This window comes from Ictidomys tridecemlineatus, chromosome 13 (genome assembly GCF_052094955.1).
Source record: "Ictidomys tridecemlineatus isolate mIctTri1 chromosome 13, mIctTri1.hap1, whole genome shotgun sequence".
In the NCBI taxonomy this organism is placed as follows: Eukaryota; Metazoa; Chordata; class Mammalia; order Rodentia; family Sciuridae; genus Ictidomys; species Ictidomys tridecemlineatus.
Window position 1 is genome coordinate 89,143,412 of NC_135489.1, and position 14,010 is coordinate 89,157,421.

The following is a 14,010-nucleotide window of genomic DNA, read 5'->3' on the forward strand; positions in this document are numbered from 1 at the left end:
GGACAGCTGTGGTTAAGAGCCACTGAGGACGTGGACATCCCCGGGCAATCCCAGGAGATTACATAGCAGCAAGAAAATACATGTCCCCAGGGAGGGAAAGAGCACGCTGGAGACACGGCTGAACCTTGCAGAGCCGGTGGCCGGGGCAGCCCCAAGTAGTGTCTCTGCTTGCTGGCCCTGGCCCTGCCAGCTCCTCGGTCCAACAAATACCACCCCAAAACTCTCGGGAGGAGGCAACTGTCTGCCACGGGTCTTTCCAAGCCCAATGATGCCACTCAAGTGTGCCTGCTGCAATTGCAAGGCTCCCACGGTGTACGCCTAGGTGGCCTGAGATCCACGTGTCACACCCGACAAAATGCCCATGGTTTTCAAAATAGCCTCCACCTTAGGAAGAGAGTCGTGCAAACTTCATTTCTCAAAGCTCCCGGGGAGCCAGGCGGCGGTGGCCTGAGGTGGACGGAGCTCCCTTCCACCCGGCCTCCTCGAGCAGGCGGGGCACAGGCCTCATGAATGATTGAAGACTCGGTGGCAAAGGAGGCATTACTCATTCCTTCCTTCCTCCAAACGGAATCACTTTGAAATCAATCTGCTGGCTCAGCCACTTAGAGGGCTTTATTGCCGGGGACGTGGGGGTTTTAATGAGTTAGAAGTTCCCATCTCACTTCCAGAAGTCAATAATGCACTGACCAAGGGTAATGTTTGTGGGGGACAAAACGATGACTCACTCCTGGCACACACTTTCCACACACATAAAGCAGATGCCCCAGCGTCAGCCTCCGAATGCCCCACGACGCCACGTGACTTCCGCAGGGTCAGGACTAGGACCCAGGGGACGCTGGCAGAAAGACTCGGCTAGAAATGAAGGTCAGGATCCCAGGAGGCTAACAAAGCTCTGTTTTAAAATCTCACTGAAAGGATGTTGGAGAATCAGCCCAATAGATGTCAGTTCAAAATCCTTTCTTCCCCAGTTACCAACGACACACCTCTGAGACCAGACTCCAGGGCTCAAGTCACTCTGTGGCCCATTTAATTGTTTAGAAGCAGCCGGGGAATTGTGAAAGGCAATGCTCGTCTTCAAAAGAGCGGGTGTCCACGTCCTCAGTGGCTCTTAACCATACGGAGGAAGGGGTCTGCCAGGGGTGTCCCTCTGTAAGGGGGGGGGGGGGCAAGCACTCCAGCTCCCTGGACAGTGCTCACGGGGGGCTATGTGTCAGCTCTGCATCACTGTCATGAAATGCCTGCCGTGACCAACTCAGGAAGACAGCAGGCTTATTCTGGTGTGCATCCGAGCAGCGTCAGTCCGTTGGGGGTCACCCCGATGCTCTGGGCAGCACATCATGGCGAAGTTCCGCTCACCGTGAGCCAGGCAGCAACAGACAGGAAAAGTGGGGGACCAGGGCCTGTCTCCCCACCAAGGGCACGTCCCCGACAACCTGAAAGGCCTCCCGCAAAGCCCCACCTCCTCCCCAGAGCACCACTCTGGGGACCCAGCCTCCCACACAGGGCCTTTGGGGCACTCAGACCCACCTCCAGCAGGGCAGAGGACAGATGGGCGTGGCCTCATAAGCGTCCACACACTGACTCAGCGCTGGGCCTCTCGAGGACACAGAGCCCTCACAAGGGCACCATGACTCACTCTCCTCGCCAACCTCAAGGCCTGGCCACCAGGAGTGGGAATGTGGTTCTAGTGGACCACAGCACGGGACACCAGAGAACCATCAAGCCCAGGTTCCAGAAGAACACTCGATGGCATGTGGGCGAGATGGCATCATTCAGTGACTCCCAGCGTCCACTATGGGCATCGAGGCCTTCAGGCGCTTTTTGGGGAAAAGGTTTCTTGGCAAATGGGCTTGAGAGACACGAGACATAGTGCTGCTGCCCCGGAGGTACATGGGGAACCATGGGCACATAAGGGGCGGCCCAGCCTGCCGTGAAGGCACCTGTCCCTCTTGGTCTTGATTCTGAGTTCCCAGCACCTCCTATGCCTTGTTTCAGGTTGTCCACATCAACACCCAGGAACCTGCAGTGCTTAGAGCCACCTTAGAGCACAGCCTGACAGGAAGGGGGCTCTGAGACAGTCCCAGGCCTGGCCTGGCTCTGTCTTGGTTTTCAAATCTTGTCAAATGGAAATGGGGTCAGCAACGACAGCCTGGTTCTTCCAGCTCTGTGACAGCGCTCACTCATGGCACAAGGACCAGGGGCTCTGGGCAAAGCCAGCTGCCCAGCCTTCTCTTCCGACTGCCACACTTACAACATACTCACTTCTTCCTGTCCCACACCTGCCTGCATGTGTGAGCACGCACACACGCACTCACACACGCACGCACACACACACATGTACACACATAGGGCTCAGCTGCATGGTGCACACGAGACTCAGTAGACCCCCTAACCCTCAGACCACCCTGTCCACTTGAGGCAAGAACCCTTCAGTGCAGGTTGGTGGCATCAGAAATCTCATGGCAGCATGCTCCTGTGGTCAGGAGTGCACGGTGGTGGATGACCACTACATTTCCAAGGTGCAGCTTGTGCTGGGCTCTGCCTCCTGGAGAAGAAGGAGCTCAGCAGAGCGCCCAGGCTGGAATGCAAGAGGGGTTTCACAGCAGGATGTCCAGGGGGGCCAGCACTGGTCTGTGACCATGACAGCATGGGGGTCTGCCTCAGGAGCCACTCAATCATAGGCCCACCCAGTCTCCAGACACTGTCCCCCAAGGCCTGTGTCCTGAAGCCACAGAGCTGGGGATTCAGAGAAGGAAGCAGGAGAGAAGATTCCTGACATTCCAGAGTCAGCAAAAGAATGGAAACACATCCCCAGGGTGTCTTCCTTCCCTCACAACACCCTCTCTCACGAGGAAGCAGAGGGCCATCCAGATCAGCCACTAAGAACCTAAGGACAGCAAGGGGGAAGAGGGGAACAGCAGGAGACAGAGGCTGAGCTCCTGCAGCAGCTCCTGCTGGGGACCTCAGAGGGCAGCGCTCCTCGCTCTGCTGTCTGAATTGTTCGAGAAAGTATTCAGCACGATGCGATGCATGACTCTGACTCGAGCAACCACAAGACTTCTCTTTCTTTCCTAATCACTGGGGTCAGAGCTTCTTACAGCAGGGGTCCCAGGTAGAGGTGAAGTGCCAGGAAGAACTGGGTTAGGGTGACCTAGGAGCCCGGGCCTCCTTTCTGCAGGTGCAGGGTGAACCTTCTTAGCAGGAAACAGACTTCTCTCCATGAGTCAGGGCCTGGGGGAGGGCGTGGATCAGTCTAAAAGGCCACCCATGAAACCACCCCCACAGGGCAGTGAGCCTCAGCTATGAGCTGTCTGTGGGCAACAGGAATTTCCTAAAGTCCAGAGGGCGGCCCCACCTTCCTAGTTGTCATGTCACAGGCAGCCGCTGACCCAGGCATCTGCAAAAAAATGACCTGGTGTGGGCACCAGCATTGGAGGAAGGTGGTCACTGCCTCTCTTCCTGTCCTCCCCGCTCGGCTGGCTCTGGGGTCTTACATCTTGCCCAAGGCAATGCCCTGCAGGGTGCAACAGCAGGCACAGCAGGAGGAAAAAGCGGATCGGGGCTCTCCTGGGCTCAGGCACAGACGGTGGGCCAGAGCTGCCCATCTGCACAGCCCCCGAGAGTCCCCAGTGACCCGATCACACAGATGCCATACAAGAGCGAGGTCTGGGTCCCCCAACAGCCTTAGACCTGCCCCGGGGGCCCTGTCCCTGCCACTGCCCCCTCTCCAAGCAGGGTGACCTTCCTTGACCGGGTGCTGGGCATCTGGACAGTGCAGCGGCCTCTGAGCTGACCACAGCGGCCAGAGGGATCCTGATTTGAGCAGCTGGATTGTGATATTTGTTTCCACAGAATGTATTTATCTTCAACTTCTTGTTGTGGAAGTTTCCAATAAACCCAAGACAAGAGCAATGTATAAAGAACTTCATGTTCTCATCCCCACCTTCAAGGTCATCCCCACCACAGCTGCTGGCTTCCTTGCTGCCCCTCCTGGGCTCCCACCCCACGGGCCACAGCCCCAGGAGTCTCTGAAGCAAATACTTGGCGTCTTGTGGATCTCAACACCAGAGTCCGTTTTCCCCTCTGGAAGTCAGACTGTATCACTTCCTCCTTCCAAACCCTTCTGATTTACCCAGTGCAGACCTGAGCTCCCCACGCTGGTGTCCAAGACCCGCTCCTGGGCTCCTCCTGATCCTGGAACACACAGCCACCCAGGCCTGACCTGCCCCTGGACACCCCCAGGGCCACTCCCTCACAGTTCCCACGTCTCAGTGGCCCCACCCTAGGAACCCGGCCTGAGCCCTCCTCTGGCCCACAGCAGGACTCCACAGATACCTAGTGACTGAACCGCATGCTGTGACTCAATGGCCCTGGGACAGCAAGCAGAGAAGACAGACTTAGGCTCAGCATGGTCACATGAGCTGTCGCCCCACAGCTCCTAAATGGCAAAACTGGACCTGAACACAGGTCTTTTGGCTCCAAGTTGCACGCTTCTCCCACTCCCGTGTAGCTTCCCTGAAAGGAAATGTTGCTTAAACTGATGAAACAGAGACATACTTAGTGCATCACTGAACACGTGGTATGTGCCAGCAGCCACCAGGCCCTGGGGACCCTGGAGTGTGGCAGGCAGAATAGTGGCCGCAAGGATGCCCCTCCCCCGTCCCCAGGGCCTGCGCTGTGTCCTGTTTGAGGCAAGAGGGAACTAAGGTTGCCAGTCCACCGACCTTCAGGTGGGGAGATGACCTTGGATTATCTGGGTGGCCCCGTGTGATCAGACAGAGGTCATTGGTGGAGGCAGTGAGTCAGAGACCCGAAGATGCTGCTCTGCTGGTTCTGGAGATGGACAGGGCGGCTCCAGCCAAGCCAAGCAGGTGGTCTCCACAAGAGGCAAGGAAGGGCGGGCACCTCGGCACAAATCTGCAGTCCCAGGGCCTTGGCCACTTAGCAATGAGAAACTGATGTGACTCCATTTTTGAGAATCCAGCCTCTACCTCAGACCAAAGCCTGTCCAAGGAAGTGGGCATGACCCTTGTCCTTGGAAAAACCTACAGAGCCTTCCTATGCACATATCCACCCTGCTGAGTTGTTTATCTACAAATAACAGGAGAGGTCTGCCGCCAGGTGTCCCTGACTCAGTCAGGTTAGGTGGGGACCCACAGCAACACTATAGCAGCCACCAATCAGCATGAGACAGGGAAATACCTGGGGTGCCAGATGACCCCCCAGTAGTTTATGGTGGTTGATAACATGTTGGGAAACCATGTGGTTTAACATGTACACCCCTCGTGGCCTAAACCAATCAGTTCAAATGAATCCCCCTCTTGTACTAACCAATCACCTTACCCAACTTGTTCCCATCAGTGAATGTGCTAATCAATGTTAAGAGTTGTTGTTTGACTTTCCTGTGGTATGGAAAGATTTGCTGTGTGATGTTATGCATAGAGTATCCCCCCAAAAAACCTATAAAGTCTCACTGAACAAAGAACCAGGACTCACTCCCTGGGACCGCTGTGTCGGGAACGGTTGTGAGTCCAGACTCAAGCTTGCAATAAAGACTCTTGTGTGCTTGCACCTCCTGGAGGTCACAAATATGGCACTACAGCAAGACGGGGTCTCAAAGTGCAATAAAAAGGGCTGGGATGAGGCTCAGTGGTAGAGCACCTTGGGTTCAGTCCCCAGTACCATAAAAAGAGAAAAGTGAATAAACAAAAGGCAAGGGAGGCTCTTCCTCACGCCTCCAGGAAGGACCACAGAGCCCTGGGTCACTTTGGCTTCAGCCCAGTGATGCCCATTTTGGAGTTCACACCTTCCAAGGGCGAAGACAGTGAGTCTAATGTTCGAAGCTCTGAGTTGTGGCCCTCACTGCGGCAGCAATGCAGGGCACCCAGCCATGATGAGGAAGATTAAAAGGTCCCACGGAACAGCCTGGGGGCTGCAGTAGGCGAGGGGCACCTCCACCCAGCAAGCGGGGGGGGGGGGGGGGGGGGGGGGGGGGGCCAGGACCCTGGGGCAGCGTCAGCTGCTGGTGTCCAGCTGGGCCGTCCTGTTTCAGGGCCAGCAGAGCGGGTAGCACAGAGCTCATTCTGGGCTCCTGAGAGCCCCACTCTTCAAGAGCTTCCCAAGGTCAATTTTTCCTCTGACTTTGAACAGTGAGCCACTTTCGGGAGGGTAGATTCCAGCACTCTGAACAAAGGCGGAAGGAGGGCCCAGGAGTTTCCTTTGATGTCTGGAGAGCGTGAACTTGGCCCAAGGCAGGTGCCCTCTGGGGCCTACGCCTTCTCCAGGTGTCCCCGGACCCTGCCTTTCACCACAGCTGGGTGGAGAACAGTCCTGGAGCTCTGAGGCAGTGCCCTTCAGCTGGTCTTTCCAAGGACGGCAGGCAGACAGGGGGACAAACAGAAGGGGAACAAGAAGTCTGGCCAAGAGCACAGGGCACCCAAATTCCTGAGTGCTTCTAGGAAATCCTCGGCTCCTGGAGGGGCCGGATGGCCCTCTCTACCTGGTATGGAAGGTCAAAGGTGAGGGCTGGCGGGCAGTGGGCTGGTGCGTGCATGAGACCCTGGGTTCCATTCCCAACACCAAAATTTTTTAAAAAGTCTACACTACTCGGCTGAGATGCAACTCCAGGGGCTTATCACGTGCTCATCTGTGTTTTTCCATGATGCTCGGGACACCTCCCAGCTAAGAGGAGGGCACAGGAACTAGGTCAGAGGGCACCTCTGCTCAGGGGGCCGGGTCACATGCTCTCAAGCACAAAGCACCACTTAACAAGGCCCGTCCCGGCTTAGAATATACTGCTGAAAAAATGAAACCAGTGCAAATAATCCTTTTAAAAATGCAACTTGTCAAATATCATAAATTTTAAGATGGTTTGCTAAATTTTAAATGATAACCTCACAAACTAATCTTGTTTATGGTTCTATATGAATTTACTATGGGGAACACATTTAAACAGACAAAAGATTTAATTCTTTATTCAGACTTTTTTCCTCTGAGATCATGTTCCATCTCCAATCTTGGAGTTATTTCTAAAGAGATGAAAGACAACTTGGCTTATCACTTAAAGTGTAAATGAGCACTTCTACGTTGGGGATACTAGGTAACCCCAAAGTCTTCTATAGACTGAATACAATCCTTATCCAAATTCCAGTTGATTTTTTCTTTGTAAATTCATATACAGACTGATATAAAAATTCATGTGGAAATGTAAGGGCCCAGAGTGGCCAAGTCCACCTGGAGAAAGAACCAAGTTTCCCAAGCTCAAAGCTAAACACAAAGCCACAAATGACAGGCAGGACAACGTGGTGCCACCCGCCCAGACCACCAACACGAAGCTCAGAAACGGTCAGCTGGTTTCCAGCAAAGATGCCAGGACAACTAACTGAGCAAAGACAGTCGTTACAACAAATCACACTGGTACAATGGAGCAAAGAGGGGTCCTTTCCATACCAGAGACACAAAAATCAACTCCAAATGGGTCACAGGGCAGAAAGAGCTGAGCTGTGACACTTTGGGAAGAGAAGCAGGACTTGCCTTCAGACCCAGAACGGGTGCAGGCAGCACTGGGGAGAGCGTGGAGACCGAGACCGCGCACCCGGGACACAGGGCAGGACGGTGCTTTGGGAAAGCACTGGGCCGTTCCTCTGACTGCCAGCCCAAGAGCTCACACAGGACCCGTCAGGTCAGCTCCCCTCCTGAACATGTATGCCCAGGAGACCCGAAACACACCTGCACGAAACTGCGCAGAACGTTCTAGCGCCACTCCTCCAACAGCACAGAAGTGGAGGCCACCAGAGTCCACTCCCACGGCAGATTCGTAAGTGTGTTACAGGTGACCAATCTCCACCCAGAAGCCAGCACCCCAAATGGTGCAGAACCTGAGACCTGAGCATGAACCTGACCCCACAGGTGGACAACTCCACACCTGACCTCACACAAGGCCAAACACAGGGGCAACAAAGAGACCACACAAATTACCTTCAGACCGTGTGAGTGGTGTGCACCTGACATCAGCGAGCTCTGTGTTAGACAGAGTCCCGTCCCCCAGGTACCTCACCTCACGTATTCAAATATCCCAAGGTTAAAAACCCAGATCAGGAACCTTCTGATGTCAGGTGCTCTGGGTGAGGGACACTCAGCCCGATCCTTGCACAACGTCCCTATTTCTCCACCATCAAGGGGAGCTGGCCAGAGAGCGAGGAGCATTCTGCACAGCTGTGGCGGAGTGGAGGGACTCATCACAGGCATGCAGATCCTGGTCCCACTTGCATGACCCGTCTAGACAGCAGCCCAGGGCCCGGGGTGCAGCAGAGTGGGCTTCGCATGTGACCGGCTCTGTGTTCCATCCCCAGCACCATAAAAAGGAAATGCCCCAGGGCTGGGGCATTTGCAGGAAGGTGGGATTGACTGCTAATGGGGTTTCCTCCTGGGAACTGGAGGGCTCCAAAGCTGACTGTGCAGTGCTGGGTACCCCAGAACCCCTGGACTGCACAGGCCAAGTGCAGGAAGTGAATGACACGTGCGTCACATCTCAGTGAAGACTCTTTTTTAAAAAAGAAGAGGCGGGTGGTGCTCCACCTGATAGCGGACAGATGGACAGACCCGAGCGTAGCGAACAGAGGTTAAGGCAACATTCCATGCCCTGGCCCACCGCCATGCCCCCACACACTGTCTTCTCCAAGAAGTAATTCACCTGCAGCCCTGCCTGGCCTGAGCGGACAGGGGATGTCACATTCCTCAGCCAACTACCTGTTATCTGCAGGAGAAATGCAGGCCTGAAATAGTGTTGATAAGAGGAACCCAAGTCACGCAGAAGGGGGACTTTTGTGACCCCTTCACGGACCAGATCCTTAAATTCAGGGAGATAAGGAAAATTCCTCCCAAGCAAAAAATTTGTTAAGAACAGATTCTAATTAGAACCTGACAACATGGGTCAAAGTGACCTAGAGTTGTCACTGCAGTGGGGACTTGAAAGTCTGATGTCATCCTGCTGTCAGTCACAAGTCAAGAGGTGGACCTGGACAGGGCTCTCTGGAAACCTCTCTGGGATCCAAATAAAAGTAGAATGCAGGAGGGGCACACTGACCTTCTCTCTGAGAGGACCCACACTCTCCTTTCCCTGTCCTGTCCCTTCAATAAACTCATGCCTGTCACTGTGAATGACGTGTCTGAAATTTTCTGAGTTGACCATAAGAATCGGGGTTTGAAGGAGGATGTATGTGCTGTCTCCGTTTCCTGGAAGGTGCAGCCTGTGGCACGCAAACCAGCAGCCAATGCAGAAAAAAATGTGGACGAGAGCACGTCTTGAATAACGAGATTCCCAACCGCTAACCCTCCAGGATGGATTATCCAGAAAACATGAGTGAGGGCAGGGTCAGCTGCACCCAAGGCCAACCAGAGGAAGAGGACGGCAAGCCCCAAGGCCAGAGCTCCCAGTGAGCCTCAACCAGGCCAGGAGGGGTCCCGGGAAGTGGAGAGACCCAGAGCCACAGTACATCTGCTTCTTCTAGACGCCCTCCCGGGGCGCTGCCTCCTCCCAGCCCTGAGTGAACAGCAAGCAGGCCCCTGTCATGCACAGCCACGGGAGAAGCAGGGCCTGCAGCCCCTGAGCCCCCATGTTGTTTTTGCAAATTTTCTGTTAAGTGTGATTACTTCAAAATTAAAAGATTAAAACAAAAAAGACCTCACACACATGTAACCATGGGCCAGCTTTCAGGATTAATCATGATATTCTGCACCCTAAAGTCTCGTGTGTTTAAGACTGCACTTGGAATTTCCAGTCACTGGGCTGTACTGGATAAAGGCAGCTGGCTCAGGCCCACAGGGCACCATTCAATTTGTTATCCCTTTTCTTTCTTTCGTATCTATGTCCTAGCAAGCTTTTTTACATACTGAAAAAAAGATAACAGTAGCAAATGACATAATGTCCTCTCCATACCCGAGTGGTGACTGGAGGCAGGTGGGTGTGGCTGGAGGAGGTGGGAACTGGGGGCCTGGCTGTGGGTATATATTTTGAATCTGGAGAGTGGAGTCTCTCCCTCTCTCTCTCTGCCTCCTGGTCACCATGATGTGAGCTGCTTTCCTCCGCCATCCTCTCCCGCCATGATGTTCCGCCTCACCCTGAGCCCTGAGAAGTGGAGCCTGCCTTTTATGGACCGAGACCTCCAAAACTGTGAGCCCCCAAATAAACCCACAGCATCAGAAATGCTGACTAAAACATAAGTGGAGACATTATCCTCCAGCCTAAGTGGAAAACCCAGGAGGGACGTTCACAGGGCTGGATGGGGCTGAGATGTCGCCGCCCCATCACAGATCCTGCCAATGGGCACCGGACGTCGGGCAGGCAGATGCGTCCCTCTGTGCCCTGGGGACCACTCAGGTGTGGCTCCTGCACACAGGGTGGGGCACTGAGGCTCCTCCTGTGTCACCAAGTCATTCTTTCCCATTTAGCTCCCTCCAAACGTCCTTCTTTGTTAGAGCTTCCTATGTAGAGAGGGGGACGTGCTATTAAAAAGTCGCCCCACATGCTTAAGGTAATAGCCCTCCAAAGCCTGCAGAGGCCAACACAGGGGCCCAGAGGCACCCTCCCCTCTCCCTGCCCTCCTGGAAACCACCCTGAATGCGCAAGTGTTGAAAATGTTCAGCTGCTAACTCGGTGGATTCAACAGCCGACTTTTAAAGACTCCTCCAGGAGAGGGCCACACCTCTCCTCCCACGCTGCAGGAAGGAGGCCAAAGCCCGTGCTCCGCTGGATGAAGAGAACACCATCTGGGCAGCGTGTGGAGGTCGCACTGCCTCTTATACAAAGGGAAGGAGGAGGATCCTTTGACATTTGCAGCGCTCAGAGGGAAAAATGATTTTTCCAGAATGCATAAGTCTGTGCCCAGCCAAAGGAGAACCAGGACTGGCCAGTGAGTGGGCCGTCTCCTCGACATGTGGCAGGCAGAGCTGGGGCCGCACCTCCACTCCTCAGCACTGGCTGGTCCCTAACTCCTGGGAGCCTCTGGGTGGGGCTGGTCCCTAAGGGCCCAGAAAGCCGCCTTGACACAGTCACGCCATAAACCTGGACATTGTGGTTTGAAATTGTGAAATCAGGGAGGGAAGTAGCAGATTTGTACAAAGAAAATAGAAGATGGTCAAGTCCGCTGGCTCCAGTAATCGCAGAGGCGGGACGCCTGGCCATGGCCACCGCAGACACGGGCTTTATTTTTAGCTCAGAATTAGGCAAGGCCAATACTGGGGCAGTTAGAGCCAGCGCAGGGCTGCCCAAACCCCTGAAGACAGACATTCTTCAGCTACGAGACTCCATCAGGGAGGAGTGGACCTGCAGCCCCAGGGGAACCAAGCTGGCCTCCAAGGGCTACACAGACCAGGTGACCACAGGCCTCCAAACATTGCTCACGCTGTCCACAAAACTGGACCCTGAAGGCATTCACCTGGAATCGTCACCCCAATTAAATCCTGTTCCCAGAAGCACCAAGGAAGAACGTCCTGCCGTGGACCCCAGACCTACAAAAATATCATTTTTAAGATTATGGATGCAGGCTGGGGTGCAGCTCAGTGGCAGGACACTTGCCGAGCTCGCCCAAGGCTCTGAGTGTGCTCCCAGCACTGGAAAAGGAAAACGAAGCTTCAATATATTAATAGAGTCGCAGACGTCTACAGCCGACAGCCAAAGTGAGGGAAAGCAGCAATTATGATCATGAGAAATATGATCAACTGAAAATCTCAACAAAATACCAAGTTTCATCAAACGCTGTCAAGGCTTTGAATGGTGTATTAGAACAGATGTCACACATTGCTTAGAAATTTCTCCTTGGTGACACTATTATCAAATGAGAACAGCACACTGCAAAGAACCATGATTTCACCAATAAAAATCATCAACAGGGAGAGAAGCAGATGAAAAATGATCATCTAATGCCCATGTTGGAGCTATCTGGGTGGTGGGAGTTTGGATAATTTTACTTTCAAACATATGGCTTTTGTGTGGTTTTTATACCAAAACAAAACGATAATGCTCAGGTCCCAGACTGCTGGGACTCAGATTTTAGCTTTATGCCTTACTGGCAGGGCATGTGATCTTCTCCACGTACGTGTTTTCAGCAAATAAGGAGAATTAAGAACACGTAACAAGTCGGCCGCTCCTTCTGGGAGCCGAGCACCTGTTCTCCCACTTTCCAGTAAGACGACCCAGCTTTTCCCTGGAAACAAAGCCACCTGACTTCCAGCAGCTGTGACAGCTTCCTTCCAGGGTCCTATCATCACCCAGCCCTGCCAGGAGGGGGACCAAGTCCCTTGGAATGCGGAATGCGGGAGAGGAGGTGTGCCCAAGAACCCTCGGGAGGAGTCCCTTTCTCCTCCTGCTGAAGGGGTGAGCAGTGACCTCAGCCCAGCCCTGGGACCTGCAGGTGCGGTGCAGGTGCTCTGGGCGGAGAGGCTCTTCTGCGGGGTGCCTAAGGTGGGCAACCTGGAGCGTGGAAAGGAGCCAGGAGGGGCTGTCTAAAAACGACAGCAGCAGGGGCAGCAGGCGTCCTGACAGATGGCCCCTCTGAGCACCCCTGCCTCGCCCTGAGCGCCCGCTGGGAGCGCACATAGCGGAGAAGCGTTCTCTCTGCCTGAGTCCCCTGGAGCCTGGCTTCTGTGATTGGCAACCCAGAGCCTTGTCCGCCCCGGACCCTCGGAAGCCCTCCCGGGTTCCCCAGAAAGCCACCTGGTGACACTCACCCGTTCCTGACCAGCAGTGTCCCAGATGAGGAACTTGTGAAGCTCATTTCCGCAAGGCACAGTTTTGGTCATGAAGGACGCCCTGGAGAGAGAGTGGACACCCCACGTTACTTGGGCCAGCGGTTCTTGTTAAGCCTCAGCAGGGAAAGAGCACTGGTGCTCGGAGAACCGGACAGCAGATGCACAGGCTGGAGGAAGAGGTTCCGCACTGTGCAGGAGAGCAAGCACGTTTCCGAACCACAACACGGATGCTCTCCCAGACTTTAAAGTGCAGCTCCAACTGCTCCAAGACAACAGCCAGCTCTTAGGGAGGGGCGTACACATGACCTTAGGGGCTCAGCACTGACTCTTACAACAAGAGTAAAAAGGAAGTTTGCGTTTTGGTATTTTGGGGCTTTGACGGAACAGGACACAAAAAGAAAGTTGTCCTGCATACTGGCCCCACTGATCCGCTCCCAAAGCCAGCTGTAGCCAGCCAGGCCCCAGGTAAGCCCCAGCCTGCCCACACAGTGTAAGGGAAAGATGAGCAGCCGCAAAACTTATGTTTTCTCTGTTAAAAAAGGCGAGGAGGGGGGCGGGATTTTAAAGTCTCAGAAGATCACGAAGCACTTGCTATTTTCTTCTTTGTGCATTTTCTCTTAAGGGTTTTCTTTGTGCTTAGGAAAGGGCAGAAATTCAATATTTACTAGTCTTGACTCCTGTGAGCAAAAAATTCTCATTCAGAAAATACCAAGCAGGGCTGGGGTTGTGGCTCAGTGGTAGAGCACTTGCCTGGCATGCATGAGGCACTAGGTTCGATTCTCAGCACTGCATACAAATAAATAAAATAAAGGTCCATCTAAAAAAAAAAAATACCAAGCAGCCAGACACTATGGTGCACCCCATCACCCCAGCAACTCGGGAGGCTGAGGCAAGAGGATCACAAGTTGGAGGTTGGCCTTGGCAACTTAGCAAGACATTGTCTCAAAAATTAAAAAAGTGTGCATGTGGGTAGTTCAGTGATAGAGCACCCCTAGATTCCAGTACTCCCCCAACCCCAAATAGCAAGCATCCCCAGTAGTGGACAACCTGACATAAGAATCTTCCCAAAGTGAGGGAATGACAAACACTCATCTACCTCCGGCCAAAAGTGTTTAATCTGGATTTAATCACACAGGAAACAATCAGGCAAGCGGAGTGTGTGGACTCTAGGAGAGCTGGCCCAGAGTGTGTGGACTCTAGGAGAGCTGGCCCAGATCCTCAGGTGAGCAGGCAAACAGAGGGCAGGGGACTGTTTAGATGGAG

The 14,010-nt window shown here is 53.9% G+C and overlaps 1 protein-coding gene across 5 annotated transcripts in view; it reads right to left on the bottom strand.

The window, feature by feature from the left end:
* Positions 1-14,010, bottom strand: part of Rab31 (RAB31, member RAS oncogene family) — an 87,662-nt gene that overhangs the window by 25,358 nt on the left and 48,294 nt on the right. For 4 of the 5 annotated variants that reach the window (XM_078030450.1, XM_078030449.1, XM_078030448.1 and 1 more), the window contains exon 3: positions 12,727-12,808. In XM_078030450.1, the coding sequence (XP_077886576.1) occupies positions 12,727-12,808 (82 nt within the window). Of the gene's footprint in view, positions 1-384; positions 524-12,726; positions 12,809-14,010 lie in introns of those variants that run through there. The other variant, XM_078030452.1, reaches the window with a different exon arrangement.